This window comes from Pseudochaenichthys georgianus, chromosome 23 (genome assembly GCF_902827115.2).
Source record: "Pseudochaenichthys georgianus chromosome 23, fPseGeo1.2, whole genome shotgun sequence".
In the NCBI taxonomy this organism is placed as follows: domain Eukaryota; kingdom Metazoa; phylum Chordata; class Actinopteri; order Perciformes; family Channichthyidae; genus Pseudochaenichthys; species Pseudochaenichthys georgianus.
In genome coordinates this window covers 16668661-16695880 of record NC_047525.1, presented here as the reverse complement: position 1 = coordinate 16695880, position 27220 = coordinate 16668661, and the positions used below count along the sequence as shown (strand labels likewise).

The window sequence follows — 27220 nt, the reverse complement described above, 5'->3', positions numbered from 1 at the left end:
AAATGTCTGCAATTTAACAATGTAAAGAACATTAATTGTTCTTCCTGCAGGGGGCAGCAACACGCCGCAGATGCGTTTCTCCTGCCATAAAGGGCAAGGACAAGACGTTGTCCAGCCTTCAGAATAAAAGTAATACACATTTTTTCATTTATTTTAATAAATTGATTTACAATGTATACAGTTTTAACAATGCCATAGTAACAATAACATATTCCGGCAAAAATACTTTTGTTGTGGAAAAAAAGCACAGCTTTAAAACATTTCATCATGATGATAACTCAATTATTAAGAGAAAACGTAATGGTTATTATATATTTTTTTCTTGTTTATTCATGTGACTTTTATCTAATTTATTTGCTATCGAACACTGTTTTTCCACTTGTAGTCTGTTTAAATATGGGTGCTTTTATTGTGAAAAACATCACACCGGAAGTAATATGTTTGTTGTGTCTGGCGGAACACCGGCTATATGATCTCTGCTACAGCTACTCCGCGTTGCACGTTGCTAGTTAGTTGCAATGTTGTAGCTATTAGCACGATAGCCTTTCCTTTGCTGGGAGGGAGACCCGCCGTTTCGTTTAATGAACATTTAATTCTCACTCATTCATAGTCCAACCGGCAGCCAACTGTTGACCAACGGATATTACCCACTAAAACAGTCGCTAGCTAGCTTGCTGTCTTGTCATCCTCAGCCTGCTAGGTCTAACCAGCTAGCTAGCCAGCTACCCACTAGCGTCCGAGCGTCTCCTTCTCAGTGCGAACAGTCTCCCAGCCGGCTGGAGGACCATGGCGATGAGACAGACTCCCCTCACCTGCTCCGGTCACACCCGACCTGTGGTGGACCTAGCCTTTAGTGGAATCACTCCATATGGCTACTTCCTCATCAGCGCCTGCAAGGGTGAGAGTAACGGATTGACAATAACGTTTGGCAAATACGCTTTTTACAAACATTTCTTAACGGTTATCGTAGATACTCGAAGTTATAGATAGATAGATAAATGAATAGTAAGGCTAGCTTAGCTTTGAACCCTCTCTGTTCACAGTTAAACCATGATTATTAATTATATTTAATTGGTAATTAAATAAAAACACAAATTGCCGTTACAGTGCTCCATCAGTTGTTGCCATAGTGAGGCATTTTGTCTTATAAACACCTGTTGATACACATATCTAACCATTGTATCAATCCTCCCTGCTCTCTTTCGTCAGATGGCAAGCCCATGATGCGCCATGGAGACACAGGGGACTGGATAGGAACGTTTCTGGGTCACAAAGGTGCTGTCTGGGGAGCCACTCTGAACACAGACGCCACCAAGGCTGCCACCGCGGCGGCTGACTTCACAGCGTGAGTGAGGGTCCAGACTGGAAGCAATATGTCTAAAACAATCATGTCTTATAACTTAAGAAACATCTTTGTCTAACAACTTCCAAAAATGAACTGGTAAAGTGGTACTGATCATCAGGGACGTGCACAGACATTTTGGGGCTCAGAATACGCAAACCAACCTACACTCCAAACTACAAGTAGGGCTAAGTTTAGTTACAACAATTACACTTGGTGCATTCTGCTCTCCTCTCCTGCTCATTTACTTAATTTAATTGGACAAAACACATCAAAAATGCTGAAAAAACGGTGCAAAAATATGTAATGTTCTTACATGCGCAAATACTGCAACTTTACTGAAATTATTTAACAAGGTCTTGAAATCTGAAATTAAATATTTTGTTATTAACTTCTTTTGTTACCAACTTTCTTTGTATCTTGTATCTTTCTTTGCACTTGGAAGTTGTTAAATATGTGTTTGTGTCGTCACTTGTTGTCTCTCCTTCCTCCCTTACAGCAGCAACCTTCTGGGGGCCATGTCCCTGTAGATGTTTATTACTTCACTGTGGATAACAGGAATGTCCTTGTCAATAGCGAGGAGGGGATCAGAAAGCCTCTCTTCTGTCCTTTGGCTTCGGAGTGTGTCTTTCACACACCGGCAGCTTAGTCATTTGTTCATCACCACTCACCTTCAAAATAAACCACATAATGTGGGACAGTAAAGTGGGAGGTGCTGCTACCTGACTGTCTGAAGGGACTGCCGATGTCCGCACCGCTGTGCGCGAGACGTGGAGGGAGGGAGAGAGAGAGCAGCGGAACTTCAGTTTAATCTCCCGACCTTATATTTTTATTTTTTATTCAATCAATATATTATTGGAAAGTGTGCGCAAACAGCAGTAGATACATATTCAAAAAAATCAAATAAAAAGCACCCCATAAAAATGGCACTTTCTCTGGATGAAGAAAAGGGGCAGGGGCTCAAGCCCACTTTGAGGTCTGTGTGCACGTGCCTGCTGATCATGCTTATTAATAAACCTGCAATGGACATGATACCCCCTGCCTATCCTTTTTGTATTTGCTTTTTTAAATCACTGGGGAAAAAGAAACCCTGCTTTCAAACACATTACATGAAAAATAAACAATAATCTTGCAGCTGCATGAATTGTTTTCAATGAAAATATGGGCTCTGTGCTTTTCAGAAAGGTGTGGGATGCAGTAAGTGGAGACGAGGTCCTCACACTGGCACACAAACACATCGTCAAAACCGTCAACTTTACTAAGGTCAGTGTATTGTCTTGAAATGAATGATCTCTGATTACTGCACATGTCTTGTATGCTGTTATATGTGTGAACTTTTTTTAATATTCATTGTCATATTTCTGTCTCAATATACCTGTGCCTCTGCTATCAGGACAGCACCTGTTTGCTGACTGGAGGAAACGACAAGCTTCTGCGCCTCTACGATCTTATCAACCCTGAAGCAGGTAAGCCAATGTATCAAAGAGGAGACTTGCTTATGCACAGATCCATGTGTAAACAAATAGGATTTTATTTGATCGAGTTTAAAAAGTGTCTCCCTTTTGGGTGTCTTCATCATTTGCTGTAGATTCAGCCCTTATCAATGCATCACTTTCCCCTCCTCTTTGAATTATAAAAAGGAGAGGTGGCCGTTGTTTCTTTTTTCTTCTAATGTAGTTAAATGTTTTTGTTCTTTTTAGCCCCTCAAGAGATTGCAGGTCACACCTCAGCCATAAAAAAAGCCTTGTGGTGTAACGACGATAAGCAGATCCTCTCGGCAGCCGATGATAAAACCATAAGGTACTATTTTGCGTGTCGATGACTACATCTAAGTGTCAAACTCCAATTCCACATCCTGACTGTGACGGCTCGACTTCCTCACAAGTCACCTCAACTTTGACACTGAACGCAGCAGAGACCTTATCTGTGTTTTGACCTGTTTGTGTCCAGGCTGTGGGACAGGAGCTCCATGGAGGAGGTGAAACAGTTGAAGTTCGACACAGCAGTGAGCAGCATGGAGTATTTGGCTGATGGAGAGATTCTTGTGATCACATATGGAAAGACAATCGGTTTCTACAACGCTCTAAGGTAAGTGACTACATCTAAAAGCCTGGGTAAACAAATAAGTTGATAGTGCAGACATTTAGCTTCTACACAGTGACATTAAGCCAGTACAGCTATAGTCATTTTCATTATTTTCCAGCCTCGACCTGATCAAGACCGTTGACGCCCCGGCTCCCATCAACTCCGCCTCCCTCCACCCAGATAAAGACTTCTTTGTTGCCGGTGGAGAGGACTTCAAGCTCTACAAATTTGACTACGGCACCAAGGAAGAGCTGGGTGAGGACAGGAGAGACGTGTTTCAAATTTTAGAAACATTGTAAACCTTTTTATACACATGCACTATATTGTGTAAAGTCAAAGGTACTTACATTTTTTTACTGTGAATGATCCTCATATCAGGCATATAACTTAAGTAAAGAGGATGTCTAAATGTTGAGTGGTTTCCTATTTTAGTAGTAGGGAGAAACCACAACAAAATATTTACAAATGTGTCCTTGTTTTCTCTTGTCTGTAGAGTCCTATAAGGGTCATTTTGGTCCAGTGCACTGTGTCCGCTTCAGTCCAGATGGTGAGCTGTACGCCAGCGGATCTGAGGATGGCACGCTCCGACTGTGGCAGACAGCTGTGGGGAAAACCTATGGCCTGTGGAAGTGTGTCCTACCTGGTAATATTCCAACCGTGGCATCAGCTGACATTTAGCTCAAAAATATATATTTAGCAAGGCTAAATGCTGAAGCCAGTGTGAGGTCAGTGTAAGTGCAGATCCTCCATTTGCCACAAAATGCTGCCTTTTTTAAAAACAGAACATCTGTAATGTCATCCTTTTGTGTGGGGACACAAAGTCAACTTAAGTTAGAATCTCAATCACCCAGGGGTGTCAAACTCAAGGCCCGGGGGCGAAATCCGGCCCGCCACCTCATTATATGTGGCCCACAAGAGCTTGCAAAGAATATAATACGTTTATTATAAGGTTAATAAACTACCTGTCCCACAATGCATCTCATTTTGTGAGATGCGCACTGAAGAGACTTGAAACAATTACTTTCAATAATTTGCCCTAGACTCAGACGTAGTTAAGTTATTACCCTATCAGATAATAATCAAATGCAGAGGAAATATTGTTAAATAATACATTATATTATATATGTTTATCTATGTATATTTATATAGTCTTAAAGTTACCACCGGCCCTTTGAGTGCAACCATAATTCTAATGTGGCCCGTGATGAAATTGTGTTTGACACCCCTGTCATGGTGATATTTGTCAATGTTCTTTCATAAAGGAGAAAACATTTGGACTACGTTAGTTATAGAGAATTAAAGTTGAACTTCCATGAAGTTTGGGAACTTGCCAGAGACAGACTTAATAAATAATGCTCCTAATTGAAGCAGTAGAGAGACCCTGGCTGTGATCAAATAGACAGACAAATCAGGTTTTGACAGTCTGACCGAACATCCCTCCTTTCTAAGCACCCATACTTTCTATATTCCACACCTTTTTCTAACTCTTTTTTCTGCCTTGCCCTACTCCTCAGAGGAACTGGGGTTAGAGAACTCTGAGCCGCTGTACACTACCCCCCCTGAGATCAAAGCCTGAGGAGAAAACAGTGCTGTTTGGAAACGGGATGAGAAGAGAAAAGAAAAAACAAGCGGAGGGGTGTTCCAGTGTTCTATCCAGTCCCAGCAAGGAGCCGAGTCCAGAGCATCTCCATTCACCAGGAACTGATGTGGATATAAAGACTGCCTGTCTGTCATAGACTCACCCACAATTAAACTGACACACACGATTTTATGCAGTCATATGGACAGTATGGGCTGGAGAGTAAAGCAGTAGAGCTGTGAGTATCGGCTCATCGCTGCCTGCTTTCTCTCTGATTAGCCCAGATCTGTCTCGCTGCTTACATTTATTTTATCTTCCATTAAGCCTTGAACCCCAACGTCCAACCCCCATTTGGTTTCAAAGTTAAGATATTTAATGAGCTGGACTAAGGCATTTGTTTTCAATTCTCTACAAGAATACTATAGGTACTTGCACAGTTTGTGCGAGAGTAAGTTGTTTTCATTTCTTCAAAAACACTGCTTTGAGTATCCGCTGCTTTTGTACTGTACTGGTTAAGTATATGTGTCAAATAAAAGAAAATATTGTTTTGTGACAAAGAAAGAAAAAAAGAAGAAATGTCACTGGTTTTTTTCATTTTGGCTTCTGACTTCTTCATGTATGTTTTGTGAAAAATAAACAAACGCATTACAATTTTATTTTTAAGTAATGCACAGAGATCAAATTGGTTTTGGTGTTTTTAAATTTTTCTTTATTTTACCTGTGCAAAATGCGGATGAATAAGATCACGTTATCATTACATATTTCAATCACTCAATCAAGCAAATACAAACTGACAACATAAAGAAAAAACGTAGTAATATCAAATGTCTTTATAATTCACTATGTTAAAACAAGGTGAGTGAAAGGTGTGTCACAAACTCGTGACGTGATATTCATTTTCAATAGTTGCATGTGTGTCCCGCCAATGAGGGAGCACTTTCTGACAGCGTCTGACCAATAGGAGCCGGTCTTTCGGGCAGTCACTTCCTGCCTGTGTCGTCCCCATGAGTCGCAGCTATTTTTTTTTACCAAAAGCCTATAAATCTGTAATAGCCCGTTTCAGTTCTTCTCAGTGGAGGAGGAAGCGTGGGGAACTACACATTCATTTTGTTTTTCGTTAATTTTTTATTTCTTACTTCGACACATGCTTCTTACCTCCTTCTAATTAAAACCAGTAAGCGGCGCTGGTTAGCTGTGCGCCTCTCAGAAGTAAAACTCCTCTCCGTTTATCCCACTCGGTGTTAGCTAGCTAACTTACCCAGGCTAAGGAACCTCAGTCCCTGCAGCTGCACGCAGACATGTCGGAGTACCTGGACGACCCGTCCGTGCTCACAAAGGAAAAGCTGAAAACCGAGCTTGCGGCCCACGACGTGGAGCTCCCGAACGGCAACCCGACCAAGGACGTGTATGTGCAGCTTTATCTGAAGCACATTACCGCTAACAACAAGAAACATGTCACCACGTCTGTGGATGTCTTCTCCAGCGACGAGGATCTGCCTCCGCCCGTAGTCTCCAGCAGAAGTCGCTCCTCCGGCAGAGTAAGTTCACTAAATCATACGCATTTAATGTTATTTCAATAAAAAACGCTGGAGAAACTCTCATAGCACGAGGATGCAGCGTGGTACAAGTTTTGCCAACTTGACTCAAAAGTATGGCTAAGTTGCTTTGCACTTAGTTATATATATAGTTATATCATTTACAGTGCAGATATAAAATATAGAAATATACAATATCACAGCTGCAGCTAACCATGTAGGCCTATCAACCACTGACAACGTTGTGATTCTAAATTAGCCTACACGTCTAAAACTAGTCCAAAACAAATGGCCATCAAAAGTTTGCAGATGTATCATGTCTTCTTAATATATTTGATCGTAATGAAGTAACGCATAACTAAAAATAATACATCTACTATTCTTATTATAATATTCAGTATAACATGTAAATAGGCTTGGACCTCAGACTCCATTCATCCATAGCACTATTTGCCATGAGTCCCCACCCCAAAAAAAATCTAGGTTAGAAACATGGCTGAAGTTGCTATTATTAATTATATCCTGAAAAACATTTGGAAATGTAACTGTGAAACTGTTTTTCTATATATTGAGACCGCCTTTGTATCCCAGTTTGGCCATTCATAGCTCTAATCAGGGGCCAAACCTAACCAGATTCACATGCTTCAGTTTGCACGACCTCCACCCAAAAAGCTTTCCAGCCTAGGTAGAAGAGAAGTGCCTTCCTGGTGTTGGTCACAACAAACCAAATGCAACCTTAGATGTATCTGCTGATCGAAAACTGGTTGTTATCACTTGTATCAGTTATCTGAAGTGCAGACTGGGGCCTCTTAATCATTCTTAATTCATTAATTCTCTTTGACATAATGCATTCATCAGCATGTGTTTTTAAAAGCCCGAGTGGACAAATAAAGTCTCAGCTTTACCTGATGGTACATGAGACACAATCCCGCCCAGAAACTGTTACAGACAAAGAAGTTAATACTGTTGTGTTGAAAATCAATTGGTTTTAAAGTATTGAGATTGCATTGCTATCAAGCTTAAGTTGTTGTACCAGTGAGAAGGGTCTCAATTTCTCAGCATTCCTCTGTTGCTTTTTAATAACTATAATCCCGCTCCAGCCAGCGACTGCTGCATACTTCAGAGCCTTCAAACTGGAGACTGATTGTATCGACGGAGATGATTTAAACATTTTAGCAAAGTGTATTGGACATGAAATGGTCAAACTTAAAAGATGGTTTGATGAAAATAAGTTAACCCTACATTTGAATAAAACGAATTTTATGGTTTTTGCTAATAGAAAAAAAGATGAAAACATTTCACTGTCCATTGATGGAGTTTTTATTGAAAGGGTTTCTGAATTTCGATTCTTAGGTGTGACGCTGGATGAAAACCTGACGTGGAAATCACACATAGCACATGTTAAAACGAAAGTGTAAATATTTCTGTTCTAAACCAGGCAAAGTATTTGCTAGATTACAAGGCATTGAGGATGTTGTACTGTTCACTCATTTTGCCATTTTTCATTTATTGTATAGAAGTGTGGTTCAACATGTATATGAGCAACATAAAGCCATTGTCAATATTACAGAAAAGGGCAGTAAGAATAATACATAACGCTGACTCAAGAGAACACACCAACAGACTGTTTTTTAAGTCAGGACTCTTGAAACTCAGACATAGCTGAGCTGCAGACATTATGAGTAATGCACAGGGCAAAAAGCAGAATGTTACCAGTATATTTACAACAGTTGTTTGTTTTTGTATCAGACAAGGAAGACCACATCCTTATGCAAGGACTACTCTTAAGCAGATGTGTATTTCGGTGGTTGGTGTACAATTGTGGAATTCTCAACACAAGGATCTAAAGAATTGTATATGTATTTTTCAGTTAAAGAAGTTGTATAAATTAAGAAAGATGGGACTATATCCAATCTTTATTTCAGACTCAAGGTCATATCACAGAAATACAAAACACACATCAATAAATAAGATAAAAAGCTAAACACAAAACAGATAAAAACATAAAATCAGTCCAATCACAGCGAGCCACACATGCTCACCGTCTGTAGAGGCTGTTGCGCCAATGTCTCCAAATCATGGAAGAGAACCGGGTAGAACTCTTCAGAGGGTTAATTAAAATCGAGATAACATGATTGTCCGAGTCTTCCAGGCGACACATGAATTTGTACATTAACTTTATATGAAGTCTATGTACTCTGGTCCTTCATGTTTTTGATGTCTTTGATGTGATGTCTCCTCTGTATTTGCGGGTCCCATTGCCATTGTTATTGTTATTATTATCATCATGAGTCGCTTTCCACCTTCTTCTCCAGTAGGACTCAGATGAGGGTGTTGCACTTTTCTTTTCCTTATACATGTGATGTATTGGTGTTGTTTTGTTTCTTTCCGTTAACCGTCAAGTGGGAAATAAGTATATTTGTTTGTGTTTCTCTTAGTATCCTAAGATACTGTTATTTTTGGCTGTGAAAAATAAATAAATATTATTATTATGAAGGGTTCAATGGTAGTCATGTTTTGTGGCAATTATTTGGTTTTGCGTACCATGAGCGGGACAAATGAAATGAAATGCAGCAAATATTCCAGACATGTACCCGAGTATTTTAATACAATTACTATACTACAGATGGGAAAAACACAATTGTGATTAAAAAAAAAAAAAAAATCCTTACAATTTCACACTTAATTTTGGTCACCTTTTTATAAACACGAATCCTAATTGTTTATTTTTAATTTGTTCTTCTCATTTTACGATCATATTTGATTTAATTGTTGTCATAATTGTACATACCTTTAATCACATTTTACTTTACCTATTCACTTTCGTAATCTTTAGTTGCACATGTGCTTCTCTGTGAATTTATTTTTGATTGGACAACATTGTTGTTGTTGCACTACACCACGCTGTAGAGAGTACTGTACATTGTATATTTCCTGCTCTGTTTTGAATTCTTGGATGCTAGTACTACAACAGGTGTGCAGCAGGTTGTGTCCAGTCTGAACTTGTTTTGGGGGAGGTAGTCCGTACATGATGAATGAATGACGGGTGTGAGCAGAAGAAAAGACTTGACTGTGAGAAATGACATGTGGGAGGTGACGGAGTTTGTGTGTTTGTTTTTAACTTGCTGCTTGTAGTTCAGGTATTTGAGTCGATCAGCAGAGAAGATTCATGTCTTTTGTCTGAACTCACGTTATGAAGTGAATACATGGTAATGGAGAGAGGGGAAGTTGTTTATTGCTTTGTATCGCGAGCCAGATGAGTCACATCCACAGGCAGCGGTGTGTGTGTGTCTTTGAGTTGTAAAGTATTTGATATGAGATCTTGAACAAACTGTGTCAAAGGGGAATGCTAGGGTTAGGGTTATAACGCATACGATTTATTTGAGAAACAAAATCATTCTTTGTTACACTTTGATTTGACATCAGAGAGCAGTTAAAGAAATAAAGAGATACAAAATCTACCTTCTAAACTTTCTTTACCACTCCTGCACCACTATCCACTTAATCATGGTCAATTTAGTAGATGGCAGCCTAAACAATAATGCCACTCATTGAATATATTTTATTTGCTGGGTGAGAAAAACACCTGGTTTACATGTAGTGCCCTCTTGGAGATGTGTTACTTGTGTGTTTGGAAGACTTTCGAACTCGATACATGTAAACAAACGGTGTATGACGTTAGGGTGATGAGATTATTTCTTTTTTTTCTTTTATCAAATAATGGCCTTTCCATTGGAGCTTTAAATGGCAGAGCAAGAGACAGTTTACCAGCAGCTGGTACTGATATCTTTATGGCCTCTTCATTCAGGAAATACTTTTGTTAGGAAAGTGGAATGTGTGTGTAGCGGGGGTGTGTTAAAAAAGTGACAGCCCGTGTAATGTTTCGGGTGTTTGCTTTGTAGGGTAGCGTGGTTGACGTTTAAGTAATGAAGCCCGGTGTTCACATGTCTGAGTGATTACAGGCTGCAGGTACGAGCTGCCGTTGGCGGTTGGCCCTGCAGCTCAAAAATGAATTCCTGACATTTTTCAAATAGTTTACTGAAGTCGAGGAGGATTTTCTTGTCTGTGATAGTGAGATTTAGAGGAATTACAAGTACGATGAAAGTGTGACACCAACCATTCAAAGAGTTGTGGTTAATCTGAGCAAAGGCTCACCACACTTACTCCACTGTTAGTCAGCCAAGCAGTGTGTTGCATCACGCAGCCACCGGTCCTGGCATGTCTCTCCCTCAAACTACCCCATCCAGGCTTGAATGAGGAGTAGTAAAGGAAAGCTTGACGCTGTTTGTCGGTTGTGAGTTTACTCCTCGGGCCAAACTGTGAGCTCAAGGTTTAGTAATGCCATTAAAGGCCAGGGTGTGGTCTGCAGAGGAGGGATCACAGAGGCTTTCCCCCCTCCTCCCGCTCTCAGCTCAGACTGATGTTATTATGAAACAGCCTGGCTCACCTCCAGACTAAACCCTGCCCAGGGCCCACTGAGACCCGGGGTGAGACAGCCTCTCTGTCTCCCACATTTATTGCATGTTGTGAACACCTCACGGCAGCCTCTCGTCACTGAAGTTGAGCGTATCTTCTTTGCATTCCTCACATTTTCCGTTGATTTGCTGCCAACTGAATCGGTTGTAGAGTCGCTGCAGGCCCAGATGTTGATTCCAAGTCACTTTTAGAGTGGGTTTTTTTATGGTCACAGTAAGAATTACAATGAGTAGTTTGGGTTTCGGTGTTGCTCTAGCTTCATCAACTTTGATCAGCTGATGTACATCAAAGAGCACCAGTGGTCTTTTGGAATCACTGCAAATGAGTTTTGTTATAAGATTGCTATGTCACCATTTCTCTTTGCTGTTGTCCCCTATTTACTGAAGTTGAACCTAGACTGCAGCAAGAACAGCTAACACCAACACTGAAGAGTATTTAGGATAATAACTTGTATTGCAAGAGTTAAGATTTTTTAGGTGGCAAAATTATATATTTAGGTTTCTCTTACATCAAATGCAAATATGATGTCCGTTTTTAACAAAACAGATGCAGTAAGGATTTTATCTTTACAACTGTAAGTGCTATTTAAAGACACAAGATAAAGACTGTAATGTCCATATATGTAGACCTGGTTCAGGGGAATGTCAACGTGACGCCACAACCCTGAAGGAAGTGAAGTGAGAACAGCACATTCTTCAGTCTCCAGTTTGTGGGTGAAAATCGTAAAGCATCTGGAGGTATTCTCCTTGTAAAGCCATACCTCTTCCTGTCGCTTCTTCCAAGTAAAAGCCTTCCATTTTTACTAAATTATTTACTGAACTAAGTCATATTGCAGTGTGTTTAAGCGTATAGATGTGAAACGGCAGATTGTGTCTTGCCTCTAATTAGTTTAAAGCCTTTAGGCGTTATTTTTTGCCTTTTTAATTACGTACTCTGCTTTTAACGCGTTATTTCCTCAAGTTGACAATAAACTGCTGCAAGGAATTTTGTGATAGTTCCTGCCCGTTCTCGAATTCTGGCTTCTCAAATGGTTATTTTTTAACAAACCACAAGTTTAAGTCCAGGAATCGAAAAGGGCAGTCTTTACTTGTTTTTGTTAAACCTTTACATTTTCACACGTTGCCTTGAACAGCAACAGGACAGGTCTGTTATTCACCAAACCATGTCCAAACCATGTGCGTGCCAACTTTGGATTATATAAGGGACTGTACCCTGAAGTATAACTGAACTGAAGTATAACTTTATACTGCACACTGACCCATGATTGATTCCTTTTTCTTAAGGACATTTGATTCTTTTGAAAAAAGGTTCAAATCATGGCCACATGAGTATCTGCTCACTTCATTTTTAGGCCAAACATCTTCTGAATGCATATCTGTTTACTCAAAAGCTCAGCCTCCTGCAGATGTGAGCTAAGAAGGAGGCACATGGCTTCATTTCAGAGGCAGCTGGTTTCAAACAGAGTAATTTCCTGTAGGCTGGTGTGAGAGGCGACTTCAGAACAAGATGTGCCTGCTCATCTGCCTAGAAATGCTGCCTTGTTTTCCCCACCTTATGTTATTGAAGAAAACTCCTCAAGTGTAAGCCTGTCTTCTAAATCATGTGAGGAAATTAGGCAGCATTAGATTTTAAATGTTGAGTCCATCTACATTTTCCTGCACTTAAATACAGGCATCCATTTATCTACATTCAAAGCAACAATGCGTTTAGTTGACCCTTTGTTAAGCCCCGCCCCTTCGCTAAACTACGTCAAGTTCTTTGTCCGATGCTGCGCTATGATTGGCGAGTCTGTATTCAAGGGGCTGGACTTAGCGAACGGTCATTTTGCCAAATGGTAAACCTGTTCTGCTAACTGTCTGTCAAAGGGCTTTCTTCTCAGCAAATTGAGAACAAAGGCATTGGTTCACGGGAGAATGTTTTAAGGTGAACAGGTGTGCATGTTGGGACAGTCTATTTGAACCTTTTAGATTTGAACTTTCCCACTCAATACCTGAAAAAAGAACCATCCTTTACGATAAGAAAAGTTAATGCTATAACCAACAGAGTGTCGCTCGTTAACATTGTGTCAACTTGGTTGGCGGTTCACAAACAGCCCACATGCAGAAAAACAACTGTCTGCTGTCTGTCCGCTCTTCTGTTGTCGTTACTGATCACAATGCCTCGGGACAAAAATAAATCCATGGCAGTCCCTACAGTTGGAGGTAGATGGTTGTCCTCCCACCGGAAGGTCGGTGGTTCGATCACCAGCTCGTGCAGGCAACATGTTGATGTATCCTTGGGCAAGAAACCTAAACTCAAACTGCTCCCAATGGCAGACGATGTGTGTGTGTGTGTGTCCCTGAGCAGGTGGCACCTTCTCAGCATTCTCTGCCTGTATGAATGTGTGGGAAAGCTCTTTATAAATGTGGTATTTTTAGCAACCAGGAAAATGTATGATTTACCAACCGGCTCTCTTGTCCCCCCTTCGCAGAAAGCCACCAGGAAAACAGACAAGGTTTTGCCGGACGAGATGGACGTCACTGTGCTGACCGACGGCGGCCTGATGGACGAGTTGCAGAAGCACGGAGTGAACGTGGGGCCGATTGTGGGTGAGTGCTGCGAGGAGGGATTACTTCTTGGTCAGTTAGTTTAACCAAGCAAAACACAGCCATGAAAGCACGTAACCGTCTTACAATCACAAATAAAAGCAGGATTAATATTAATCTGGTCACGAATAACAATCTTGACAAACAAAGGGAAGGTAGATCGCTGATAAAGCACAGCACCAACTATCAGTGTCATCCTCACCCCTGTGCTCACTTTCTCACTTTAACAGAAACAGTATTTTTATGTCAGTTTTTAGCTACGGTCACATTTACCGAGCACTTCCTTCAGATGTTTTACATGAACACTACCATGAGGAGGAGGGTGCTAAGAAAATCCATGAAGTAAACATCAAAAGAAGCATGCTGAATTTATCGAGAGAGGAGTTTAACATGGCTAAAGTGTACTGAAAATATAATAGCGTATCTTACTGTGTATCATATTTCTATCATGGCTCTTGTTGTTAGCTATTGTTAAAAAGTATTTACTTATTTCTTTATGGTTTTGGTTTCATAGTCTCTGGCACGCATGCTTCCATAGCAGTCAATGGGCTACTGTAGATCCATCCCACTGCAAACTAATGTATTTCTATTGCATTATCTCTACATGCTTTTAATGTTTATCGTAAAGGATTTTGAATTGCCCTTAAAATGTGCTATATAAATAAACTTGCCTTGCCTTTTAAAGACACAGACAGAATAATGAAATGTCCCTCCTTCCTGCTTGTCCTCGTAGCCTCCACCCGTAAGCTGTATGAGAGGAAGCTGCAGAAGCTTCTGGATGAGGGTCCTGCACAGCCACCGCTGCCAGAGGTCATCGTCACGGAGACACAAGTGAACCACAACGGCAACTCAGAGTCAGACCTGTACAGTGACAAGGAGGATGGTAAGAACAATGTGACGCCTTTCATGATATGCTCCACACTACGGCAGGTTAAAGGTTTATACTAGGGATGCACGATAATTATCGGCCCGATAATTATCGGTCCGATATTAGGAATTATGACGTCATCCCGATAAACCCGATAACAGTATTAATAGTCCCGATAATATAAAATATATTTTTGGGTAAAAAAAAAAGAAAAAAATACTGCGGTGTGGGTGGATTGGGATGAGGGGCGCTTGTTTTTCACTCGGCTCCTCCCGTTTTGCCAGTACTGTGGTATTAGTGGTTTAGGAAGAGGGGAGTTCTTCACAAATCCAGCGCTCCCTAATACTTCGAACCTGATCAGTCACCTGAAACATCGCCATCGCTACGATGGTGTGTTAAAAGCGTACGAAGACAATAATAATACAAAGTGTGTGTGCGCGTGTGTGTCTGCGCGTGTGTGTCTGCGCGTGTGTGTCTGCGCGCGCGCGTTGGAGCTATGTGCAACTCAAGGCATATGCTCGAACCGGAGCTGCCTGGATGTGTGCTGACTTTTCGTACAATGTCCCACTGTCTGGCTTCCTGCATCAAGTCAAGTGCTCGGCGCAGTTGTGGCGACATGTCGCTCCTCTGTTTTCATTTAAACAGCTCCTTATATCCGTTAGCGCAGCTAGCTAGCACCAGATGCTAACAACAACAATGCACGTAAGGTCTCTCTCGCTCGCTCGGACCAAACATACACACACCCTCCCGGTCCTCCAGATGGCCAGTCGGTGCCTGCCGGTGAGCGTGGAAGTGTGGTCTGCCACAAGCGGGCGGCAGGAGCGGGGCTGTCAGCATCAGCGGGGCTGTCAGCATCAGCTTGTAGATGGTATTTTAAACTCGATGCGCTCTGAAACTACGGGGCGGTCGAGGGAAAAAAATAATACACATGCGTTAATCGCGTTAAAATAATTAGTGGCGTAATTGTTTTTTTTATTATCGGTTATCGGTATCGGTCTTGAGAAGCAGGAAGTTATCGGTTTCAAAAACCCAATATCGTGCATCCCTAGTTTATACACTAATCACAGCAGGGCTTGACAGTAACGGTTGCCATCGGCAACCATTCAGAAAAAATGTCTTGGCCTTTGGTTGCCATCATTGGCAACCAGTTTTTAACATAAAGAAATAAGGACAGCAAACGGCTAAATGAGCACCCCACAATAGATAAATGTTAATTATTTGTTGTATTAAGAGTGATATTTAATTATTGTTGTAACCAGTCGGAACCTGATACTTAAGTTGCAACTGCATTGGTGTGATTACGGAGCCAGAAAGCGATGCACGTTTACTCGCGTGCGCCGTGTGTTTGTTTTACAAAAAATGGCAAAGCAAATTAAGTTGTTTGACCGTGGGGTCAAAAGTTCGGCCCACCCGTCAACATCTCAAACGAATGTCCAAATTGATTCAACTGATAAAGCGCAAGGTGAACCCGAACGAAAAGCAAAGAGGAAATGGGTTGAGTCTTGGGAGGCGAAATATATAAGTACATTCTGCTCCGTTGTGCATTCACTTCCGGTAAAAGTTCCTTCAAAAATAAGAGTCCCGATCTTGTTGCTACCAAAATAAAAGTGCTAAACGAAACTTTACCATAGGAAACTATTGGCATACAAATATAATCACTTCTATAAAAAGGTAACACATTTTAAATATAGTAAGACATATTAAAGGTAATTTACAGCATTAATAATTAATATCTAATTCTTAACTATGAATGGTTTTCATTTATTTAACATTAGAAATGTATTACGCCCCGTCCACACACAGGCATGAAAAAGATCTTTCAAAGCTTCGCCCATTCACTTGAATGGGGTGACGTAGAAGATTTTGAATCTTCGCCGAACTGCATTGTGGGGAGCGGAGCATGGCTTTGCAAGCATCGTGAGCATCAAGAGTTGAGCAATGTTCAACTTTTGATGCTTTCGAAGCTGGCATCAGCCAATCAAATCCCGTTTATTCAAATCCCGCAAGTACAAGCGCTAGCCAATCAAACCGTGTATATCTGCATACACAGGTCAGTCCGCCAGCATCCAGCCAGCAGAGAGAGGACAGGAGGAGGAGAATGTTGAGGTCCGGGGGAAAAGTAAACGGGGAAGGGAGATGTCCTTATATGAAAGGAGTTTGCTGTCTGCCATCGCACAAGCAACCCCACCAGTGGTGGAGGAGGAGGATGAGAACATGCTCTTTTTCAGGAGCCTCTTGCCCACCATGAGGCTGATGTCAAGGGCAAAGAGGGCAAGAGTCCGCCTCGGCATTCGTAAGGTCATTTTTGAGGCGGAGGAGGAGAATTTGTAATTAGTAATACATTTTAGTTTTTCACACGTACTGATCCACATTACATGTTTTTACACTCATCACACATCACACACTTCACTCACAACATTACATAATAAAACATTATTTAAAGTTATGGCTGTACTGTGTCTTCACTTGTTCATGTGGTTTGTCAGTTGCAACATACCAGAAGCTTCACGTATGTCGATATATAATGTGCTTTCTTCTGTAATTGTTCATGTGAAAACCTATTGAAGTTATGAGTGGTTTATCAGTAAAAACAGGACTGAAAGAAAAAGGTTGTTAGTCATATCATAATATAATAATATCAATTCAAGAAACATGTTTATTAGGAATGTTTGATTTTAAAATGGCTCATTTGGAACATTTGCTCTTTAAAGAAAATGGGTAGCTCTTAAAAGAGCTTTTGGTTTGGAGGAGCCGTGGTGACCCTACACCACGTTCTGCTGCCATGACACTACACCCTCCTCATTGAAATAGGAGCAGAAGGTCTCACGCAGTTGAATGGATCGGCGTGTGGCGTTGTTTGAGCCCATCCTAGGTGCATCACGCAGGGTTGGAGTAGCTGGAGCTTCATCACTGGACTCTGCAACGACTAGGGTTGGGTACCGAGAACCAGTTCCAACATTTCGATTCCAACGGCATCATTTAGAAATGTGAATTTCGGTTCCACTTTTCGATTCCTGAGGAAATGTTTCTCGCCGCTCTCCGTAGCCTACTGTATGACTGGCGATAAATGTAGCGCTGTACCTACACTTTCTACAGTGTAACCTGAGACCAGGGCCGGCCTGTCGCACTGGCGTTATAGATGTTCGCCTAGGGCGCCAGATCTGTGGAGGCGCTGCGCTGACAGCTCTGGGAGAGAAAAAAAAAATGTTTTGACTGTTGGTGCTCATCCTAATGTTCGGCCTTGATGTAACAACATTCATAATTAAGTAAATGTAACACCCTTTTCATCCCGGTTACACGTTTCATTTCCCCTGTACGATGGGCGCTGCAAGTGATGAAAATGGGGGATGTTGGCTTATCTGGCAACCGCAGCTCACAGCCAAAGTGCGAGTGAGCGAGGGAGAAAGGGAGGGTGCTGTTGTTATTAGCATCTGGTGCTAGCTGCTCTAACGGAAGAAGAAGATGTTTCTACAATGATGTGGAGGAGAGTCCTCTCCAGTCAGACTGAGGCTGATAACTTCAGCTCAGTGAGGTAAAGGACTCTCAGTGTTTAGATAGTTCACTTTAGTCTAAGTTATCTCAGTGGGTCTCAAACGTTTTGATCACAATTTATGTAAACACATATTTCCAAGGCACTCCTTTATAATTATTGGGATAAAACAGGTTTGAAATCATTCCAATGTATACTATAGGACAGTAAACCAGACATATCGTTTTAAACTGGAGAGATAAAAAAATATGCATAAATAAAATAGTAAGATATGAATGAACAACAAACATAAAATACGTTACATGTATTTGTTATTGGCTATGGTAGGTTATTGGTTATGCTCACATACTTATTTAATTATTCAAATGTAAACCGATCTTTTTCATATGGGTGTTTATGTACCCCCTAGATCTAGTCTCTAGTAATTCTGCTTAAAGTGCACCAACCTGGCCCGGCTGAGGCGGTAATTGAAGATCCTCCTTTCACGTGTGAGCGGACGTCCAGGGAACGGACGCAGCAGGTTGTCCAGCAGCGGAAACGCCTCATCTCCAACCAACACATGGGGAAGAAGGCCGAGCCGCTCTGCTCCTGGGGTGACGGTGTCAGGTGGGAGCTGCAGACGGCCCTCTCTGAGGCTCTCTCCAAAAGCGGAATTCCGCAGGTTACCACCAAAAGCAGAATTCCGCAGGCTCCCACCGTCGCTGCTCCTTCCAAAGCCTCCAACATCCACTACCCTGAAGAGGTACTGGGCATCCACTACAGCCAGCAGTACCAAGGAGTGGGTGGACTTGTATTTGAAGTAGAGGGACCCAGAATTTGCCGGAGCCTGGATCACCACGTGCTTCCCATCAATGGCACCAACACAATTTGGAAAGTTCCAGCGCTCCTGAAACTCTGCAGCGATGGCTCTCCAGTCCTCCAACTGTGGTACCGGCATGGTCTCCTCGACCAGGGCGGTCCAGATGGCACCCGCAACCTCCTTCACGATGACAGCCACTGTTGCATGCCCGACCCGATAGCTGAACGCTATGGTCCTGTATGAGTCACCGGTTGCCAGGTACCTGAGAAAAAAGTAATATACATGATTTTTTTTTAAAGACACAGACCACAGACACACACACACCCCAGACACAGAGACCACAGACACACAGACCACAAACACACACACACACACACACACACATACACAGACCACAGACACACATACCCCAGACACACACAGATCACACACACCACAGACACACACTGACCACAGACACACACACACAGAGACCACACACCGCCATGTACACAGGGGAGCAATACTCTAATAATAATAATATGTGTTTACCTAGCTATCTTAATTAATGTCATCCATCTGAACTAAATCACAGACTTCATTCATCCATGGCATGCATTCTCTCTTTATATACAGAGTCAGATTAAAGAAGTATAAATACACAAAACGTACCATAGGCAGATGGCGAGTCGCTCGGCGGGTCCGATTGACAGACGCATATGGGTGTCCGCCTTTGCAATCAGTGGACCCACTTTTCCGAGCAACTCGTCGAACACGTCTTTGCTCATCCTGAAGTACTGCTGAAACAGTACACCATCCAGGCGGAGCTCTTGGACAAGAACGTGGTATTCCCCCCATTGCAGACGTTTTCTGAGTATCGGATGTACCCAACAGCGACGCACAATATGTGGCCTCCTGCGAGACATTGCATATATCAACGCTACTCTTGCTACCCTTGCTACAAAACCGGCATCCATTTTGGCAATAGTGGAGAAGAAGCGGCCTTTTTTTTGCTTTGTATGCTGGGGGCGGGCGGGAGATTCCTGATTGGTTGTTGGTCGCCTTGGGCGCGTGAAATCGGCAAGCTTCAGACACACCCAGCATCAAGATTTTTTTCATGCCTGTGTGTGGACGGGGCGTTAGTCTGGCCAATCCAAGACTTCAATGCTGAAGGGCCAGTGGATCTATGGTGGGGGTCAGCACAAAGGTCAAGAAAACTCACATTTGAAAGGGAGACAGCGGATGACCAAGAAACTAGTGACTTGCTCAATTCATTTGTAAGGGATCTGTGAAGAACATGACAGCCGCTGCACTCCTGGTATTTTGTATACCAGCAATTGAGGGTGGACAAGTTTACTACCACTTAAGTTTCAAATAATTGTGTTAATTACTTATTGTGTTAATTACTTATTGTAAAGCATTTGAACATTATTTTGTGTCACATGTTCATTATTAAGTTGATGTATAACTGTATAGTATCTTAATTATTTAAAATATAAGGTGACTAAAAATGGCAACCATATTTTCAGTTTAAGCAACCAAAAGCTGATGCCTGGTTGCCACCCTGGCAACCACTTTTCAAAGTTAGCGTTGAGCCCTGCACAGTTAGATTTACGTTTAAACATTTGCAATATGTATTCACTTTAAAGTGCTTTACTACAATATAATCATGATTTACCATAATAATAGATTATATGTGGAGTGTTAGTAAGCCATCATTGCAGTGAGTTGTCATGTTATTGCCTGCTAATAAACATTGCATTTATATAAAAGCGACTTTCCAAAGCATATAATCTATATTATATATATCATATTATGTTTTTAGGAATGTTGTAATTCTTGTACATGTCTTGAATGTCAAAATGCTGCTGTGACAAAACAATGTATCTATCTAATCTATCCATCCCTCCCTATTGTTAAAAAATAAACCCACCTGGATGTCCCTTAACATTATGTGTATTTACTGGGTTCTAACAGAAGTGATAGCAGAACCAGTACATGTGCCAGAACCTGAACCAGAACCAGTCCCAGTGGTGGAGAGACCGGTTCGGAGCAGAGGGAAGACGCCCGTCACCACCCGCACCCGCAGCAGCCAGCACCACACGGTCAGTAACAAACAACAACTTCAATTTCTTCTAAACACTGACGGATGCCAGTTTGTTATCAAAAACCGGAGAGCAAACCCCAAGAGTGTGCTTGCTTTCTTTCAGATAGAGCAGTTGAAAGAAATTGAATGAGGAATTACATTTAGTTAGAGAAGCTCATGGAACAGATCGTGGCGTAATTTATTTGACTTTTTGTTGACCTTCCCCGTCCCGTCCATTTTCTCCTTTGTTCCATTTCCAGGTTGTCTCAGGACTTCCGCTTCCTATTGTAAACAATGTAAAAAGTCTTAGTCCTGATTGGTTCATACGGCCTTCAATTATTCATAGTTGGGATCACCAGTACAGAAGTGAACTACTTTACAACAAGCTCAACTATGGTCATTAGAAATGTCATGAGCTCCTAATGTTTAAGTTAACCATTCAAATGCACCATTCACCCAACTATATAACATAACGTTTTTCCTTTTCAGTAACAATAACTTTAAGTATTACATTTGTTACACAAAAATAGCCTTATTTCAGAGACAAACTGGACTGTGCGGTGTAAGAGAGTACCTAACCACATGTTATATTGGATAAATATAATTAGATGAGATATAATATTGCTATAAACACAACATAAAGCATTGACTGTTATTGCTGTATCATGACCAGCTGATCCCCTACTCTGAAGGAGGGCTAGTCTCCCCTAGCCCTAACCCTATAAGCATCACTGTAAACAGTGGATGATGTTTTTTTCTTCCATCTCCGACGGTCCTACATCGCAATGGCGCACTCCCTTCATGTTGATACCAGAAGGTCAATAAGTCACAAACCAACACTAGCACTATCTCCCTCTGCTCGGTAACCCAATCAATTACAATTATCTCCAGGTCTCTTCAGGGAGAGGAGAGCTAGCCTTTTCTTCTGCGCAGTGCTTTTTCTCGTTTCTACCATACCATTAGACCACAGTTGTTTCTTGAGACACACTGTGGTAAAAAAGCAGTTGGACCCTTACTTCATCAGTTGTATCACCGTACTTCATTAACCATCAATCTGTATTTAAAAAGTACAATCAAGACCACACATTTTGCAAAGAAAGTAAATTAATTTAAGCATTTGAAGCATTTCCCCCCGTAAATAGGTAGGATGTGACACCCAGCAGCTGGGGTTCATTACACCCTTTCCTCTGACTCTGGTAAAGGAAGCGGTTTTCCATTATTATTGGAGCAGTCACACCCAGCTTACTGTGAGCCTCATGGTTCAGTGTATCAGTGCTGCTCGCTGCCCGTGAGATTCAAAGCACATGATATGGATTAGCGGCTGCCATGCACGTGCTGGACCTCTTCACACACTGACTTTTCTATTCAGGGAACAGCCTTCATGTTTTCCCCTCCGTTGGTTCTATCTTCCTCTTTCTGACGTTTGGCATCCCTGGTTTTATACAGTTGGAGTAAAACCATCCATCTTTTCTATTTTGTACTGTAGATAATGACAGTAGCCCATAGCTTCTTTTGGAAAATAGACTGTAAACTCATGTCCCACATGTGTTGCCCCTCTAAATGTAAACAGCTCCTCCTGCTGTTCACCCACTGAACATGCACCTGTCGAGGTGATGACGCCTGGAACAAGAGGCGCTTGTATCATTGTGGGCTGCTGAGAATAAACTGATATGAGCAGAGGGGGTGGAGCTTGATGTGTGTGTGTCTGCACGTGTGTACATTCAGGTATAGTTTCTTGGGTAAATGGTAAAAATGGGAGGAATGTAGCCATGGGATGCCACTGAGAATGTGAAAGGCAAGAAAGAGTTTGCATTCATGGTTCAGACTAAGAAGTATCTGCGTTAATTGATTAAGTGTATAAGTATTCTTGCCAATTTTGCCATTATTCTACAGCCATTTCACTGTGTATTAACGTTTATCTCATTATGATCAGTTTAAGCACTTTTACAAACAGCAGTGGTTGACATTTTTGTCTGAAGAATTGATGCTGCTGATGAATGAGCTGCACTTCAAATGCTGGTATTCTCATTGTCTGCTGTAATGTGCATACCGTGTGTAGAGAGACCAGTTGATGGATATGGAAGATGATGATGATGAGGATAATGTCCTGCAAGTTAAGCGCAGATCCAGGAGGCCGTCCCAAAGAATGGTGAATACTGTCCCTCCTCTACCCCCCCCCCCCCCCCCCCTTTTCTGCACATCAACACTGTGACTCAGTAAACCCACCAATGCACAATCTGTGGGAAGCGTTCTCCACCTACACACCTGGCTTCATGCAGCTCAGTCTTTTCCACATCTTCAAATATTCTTTCTATCTGCTAAACTGCTTACGATATATAATTACTCTGGCACTGCAGGAAGATATATGGTTGAATAAACCCTGATGCTTTCAAATAATGTCTACAAACATTTTTATTTATTTTTATTGAAATGTAATTTATTATTTCTCGGGCCAGCATTCTTAAACCCTAAGGTAGTTTACTAGGTTATAAAACGGTACAAAACAGGAGAAACCAAAGAAGCTCAAACCAGCATGAGATGATATGATTTTTTTTCCAGTAAAGTTACCTAAATAATACATTGATTATTAATTTGATCATTTCAGCAATAATGTATTATTAGTAATCATTCTCCTATAATGCTGCATTATCAGTATCATTAGTAGGACATATTTCCGCCTACCTACAAATCTGACTCAAACTGCCAAAAGGTTTCCTATCCATGCAGCTTTTCAATTCCGACGTCACAGAAGCAATCCAGTTATATGACAAGGTGCTAAAGCAGACTTCTCCATCATGCTTATAGCTACTCCTTCATCCTTTTTAATTCCTTCTCCTGCTTAGCCCCTCTTATATATCACTTCCTTTCCTCAGTTCTTTCTATACCCTGTGTCAATAGCTCTCTTTTCTCCCGTCCCATCAGACAGTGCCTGAGGATCTCAGGCCTTTATCGATGGATCAGATCCAGGTAAAGTCTAACAGGAGGGTTAGCCAAAGACTGGACAGTCCAGTCCGGGCTGAACCTCCCCCTATCTCATCCAGACCAGTTCAGGTAGCTTTGGGCTGTTTTCTCACGCTCTCATACCTGCATGGGCTCACGAGGCGGTTGGTTCCAATATCTGCTGTTCTGTCGAAGATATGATCATTTGCTTTTCATACCGTCTAACACTGCACCCAATGGTGGACAATATTTTTGCGTTATCAACCAAGCAGACGGTCACAAATGTGAGGATGTCACTTGTTTCTTCAGACTTTTAGGAACTTTTAGGGGTGTTTGGGGATGTTCCAAATTATTTTTCTGTACTGCCACTAGGTTTAACCAGTTCTGACGCTGTGGTTTGAGGAATACATCGTATTCTAAGAATCCTGAAATTCATTTTGTCGTTTGCGCACCTTCTGTTTGAAACCTTTAGCTCAAAGACAAAGAACTTGTGCTACTTCCCAAACCCTGCAAGGGTTCACCTCACAAGTCAGTCATTCTGCTCAACACTGCTTGGTTAGAGGTGAGCCTTTTGAATGTTTGCCATCTGTCTTTAACAAAAAACTACTTTCACAAAATGAAGCCATTGTTTGAAACTGGCCAGTTGTCAGGTTGTTGGCCATGACTGAGACTGGTCAACGAGTCTTTCGTATTCAATTTGTCATTTTTGCTTGATTTTGCCTGTTTTGTTGCCGTAGGAACCTGAACCAATCATTACACCTTTACCAGGAGTAAGGGTGGGTGGAATGAAATTTGTATCACAGATCTTTCTCTTTTTTGGTAATATTTGTACATTTCCGAACGCTATATCTAAGGCAGGCCCTCTGACTTGTACTAAACAGAGTCAACGACCGACTGCCAGACCATCAAGACCTTCTTCCCCTCTGGTTCAGCTCGTCAAAGTGGACCCTGTGACTTTTAGCCCCATGTGTAAAATGTCACCCATAAAGAGACAAGAGTGCAGCAAGTCTCTGTCCGACCGGTTTGGATCGAAGCCCAATGGTGTCTCCGTAGCTAGGGTACAGTTTTACTTTTACAACTTTGGTGGCTGAATTTCATTCTATTCTCTAGTTTTTTGCTTTTACCATCCTTCACTTCTGGGTGGTACATTTTCTGTGGATCAGTATGAAGAGTTCACAATCTACTGCTCCAAGTCAACTGCTCCGCTGTGTTTGAGGCTCTCTGCAGAGACAGTTGGGTGACAGCTGAGCCGTTGGCTTGTTAAACAATCTCAACACACATTCACACACACATTCACACACACATTGTTTGTGAGCAGGACGAGTGCGCATCTCCAGATGTCCTGCTGCATGGAAGGAGGCAGCAGAAAATCACCAGCTTCATGTCCAAGTACAGCCCCATGAAGACGCTCAACAGCACATCCATACTGTCCAACGATGTGTTAGTGAGAAAGGTAGACTGTTTCCACTGCATGGTACTGCAAGGCTCAACTCGACTTGCTAGGAACCCTTTCATTTGTTTTCAAGAAGAAACTGTTGTGGACAGTACCTGTTATTTTCTTTGGTAGCACCTTGTGGGTATCCTGCCCAAACCCAAGCTACCATCAATAGCATCCTCTCTCTGTTTAGTTGTTGTAAGTATTCAGCAAATGTTGCGTGGAGGATGCCGTACCAGCTTCAAACAGCATTGTTTAATGATCCGCTAAGATTGTTGCCTAAACTTTGAGGGTAATATCTGCATCAGCAAACGGGATGTAGTAGAAGGGAGGCAGGGGACATTCACAGGGTGGTTCAATCGTCAACATGGTGGTACCCAGCCTTTTGTTTGAATAGGTCACGTGGTGAGAGGTGTCTAATATCCAGTAGGGTGCCCTCTGCAGGTCCAAACATTCCCCTACAGGGAATGTATCCTTTGCATCTGCTCTATAAGTCATGCTCTCCATGGTTGTTTGTCTCTTTAGGTGGAGAAGATTGCAGCAGGCGACCAACCACAGAAAGTGGTGGAGACTGAGGTTCTGAAGGAGCTGTTCCCCAATGATGTCAACAGTCCAACAGGAATCACGTAAGTAACTCATAATATACTTTTGTTATGGGTCAATTTTTGTTAAAAAAAAAAAGAAAGGTTGTCAAACGGTTATGTCAGTCATTTAGTAATAGTGTTTTGGAGGGAATAATTTTCCATCATCTTTGTAGGCCGACCCGGAGGTTAGCATCACTAACTAGCCACTTGTTAGCAAGGTAATTGAAAAAAATACCCATGGACTTTGTGATGACGAAACCGGAAGTGCTAAAATGTTCATTGCTGGGTTTTAGGACTCATTCCTGCACCACTTTATAGGACAGAACCAAAGCTTTTTATTCTGATTAGTATTTATTTCATTCTAAAATGGAGCAACTGTCACAAAACCCAGTTCCCCCCGAGATAAAGTATTCAGATTAATCTCACACTCAAAAACAAAGACTGAATTCCTTTTCTTCTGCAGTGCCACCTGCCGACGACCCATCAGAGGCGCTGCCCACCGCCCATTGAAGTCCAGTGACCTGTGGAATGGTGATGAAAACAGCATCTTCTCGCCAAAGACCACCAAGACAACCAGCTCCTTCTCATCTTACACACAGAGCTGCACTGATAGCAGAGTCACCAGCTTGCCTATTTCCACTTCCTCCACCTCCTCTTTCTCCTCCTCCAGGCTTCTTTCTGTAGCTCCCCCTGCAGGCCATACCAAAGCAGCCCCCCGCAGCATGGCCCTGTGGAAGAAGCTGTTCTTGCTGGCCGTTGTTGCTGGTTTCCTGTTCTTGGTTTACCAAGCCATGGAGACCAACATCATCAACCCTTTTGAAGCCTCAGAAACCGAAGTGGCCAGTAGCGGCACAGCGTAGAAAAGCACAGATGTGAAAATAGTGTGATTCTGCATTGTAGCCATTTTATTCATGGGCGCTGTGAAATTATCTAACATCTTTGCCCTTATTTCGTGAAGTTCTTTTCCTTTTTTATTTCTTTATCAATATTCAGTGAATCCCTTAAGAGAAGCAATGTAGCAGTTGCATTGACACAGAGTAACTCCTTTGCTGACAACTTTTGTGTGTGTGTGTGTGTGTGTGTGTGTGTGTGTGTGTGTGTGTGTGTGTGTGTGTGTGTGTGTGTGTGTGTGTGTGTGTGTGTGTGATTATGCCTGAGTGTATGTCTTTGTTAGTCATTAACAGCCGTGAAGATGGAGTTTGAACCTGTCTTTTTTTTTTTGTTCTTACTTGACAGAGAGGCTTGTTATTATACACCAAATTCCTTTTCAATCTTATTAAACCCTACACAGATATTTTCTTAATGCTCTCCTCTTATAAATTGAATGAACTATTGTATTCTACTTAATTATGTATTCACTGTCAAAAATGAAATATCAATCCACTCAATAAACTATTATGACTTTACTTTGCCTGTAACAGCTTTTGATTTTATGAA

At 41.8% G+C, this 27220-nt stretch overlaps 2 protein-coding genes across 3 annotated transcripts; both read left to right on the top strand.

The window, feature by feature from the left end:
• The first annotated feature begins 442 nt into the window (after positions 1-442).
• Positions 443-5688, top strand: strap (serine/threonine kinase receptor associated protein). The gene is made up of 9 exons (XM_034075141.2): positions 443-898; positions 1210-1345; positions 2524-2605; positions 2736-2808; positions 3043-3142; positions 3293-3430; positions 3546-3682; positions 3921-4070; positions 4942-5688. The coding sequence occupies exons 1-9, from the start codon at positions 787-789 to the stop codon at positions 5001-5003; spliced, it is 990 nt and encodes a 329-aa protein (XP_033931032.1). The 5' UTR covers positions 443-786; the 3' UTR covers positions 5004-5688.
• A 293-nt stretch (positions 5689-5981) lies between these two features.
• Positions 5982-27189, top strand: tmpoa (thymopoietin a). 2 transcript variants are annotated; one of them, XM_034074971.2, is made up of 12 exons: positions 5982-6544; positions 13488-13605; positions 14336-14485; positions 20716-20843; positions 22884-22973; positions 23747-23875; positions 24237-24326; positions 24502-24540; positions 24646-24822; positions 25083-25217; positions 25725-25825; positions 26247-27189. In XM_034074971.2, exons 1-12 carry the CDS (start codon positions 6305-6307, stop codon positions 26641-26643), a joined length of 1794 nt encoding a protein of 597 aa, XP_033930862.1. In that variant the 5' UTR covers positions 5982-6304; the 3' UTR covers positions 26644-27189. The 2 variants fall into 2 exon arrangements, with proteins under 2 accessions (XP_033930862.1, XP_033930863.1); XM_034074972.2 differs by lacking the exons at positions 22884-22973; positions 23747-23875; positions 24237-24326; ... (1 more) ...; positions 24646-24822; positions 25083-25217 and having other exon boundaries at positions 5986-6544.
• The last annotated feature ends 31 nt before the right edge of the window (positions 27190-27220 follow it).

Excerpts from the sequence above, each read along its gene's own strand:
- strap (XM_034075141.2), top strand. The coding sequence starts at position 787 with ATGGCGATGAGACAGACTCCCCTCACCTGCTCCGGTCACACCCGACCT. Across the intron at positions 2,606-2,735 it reads AAACCGTCAACTTTACTAAG|GACAGCACCTGTTTGCTGAC; the intron begins GTCAGTGTATTG and ends CTCTGCTATCAG. Across the intron at positions 3,143-3,292 it reads GCCGATGATAAAACCATAAG|GCTGTGGGACAGGAGCTCCA; the intron begins GTACTATTTTGC and ends GTTTGTGTCCAG.
- tmpoa (XM_034074971.2), top strand. The coding sequence starts at position 6,305 with ATGTCGGAGTACCTGGACGACCCGTCCGTGCTCACAAAGGAAAAGCTG. Across the intron at positions 13,606-14,335 it reads GAACGTGGGGCCGATTGTGG|CCTCCACCCGTAAGCTGTAT; the intron begins GTGAGTGCTGCG and ends TTGTCCTCGTAG. Across the intron at positions 25,218-25,724 it reads ACGATGTGTTAGTGAGAAAG|GTGGAGAAGATTGCAGCAGG; the intron begins GTAGACTGTTTC and ends TTGTCTCTTTAG.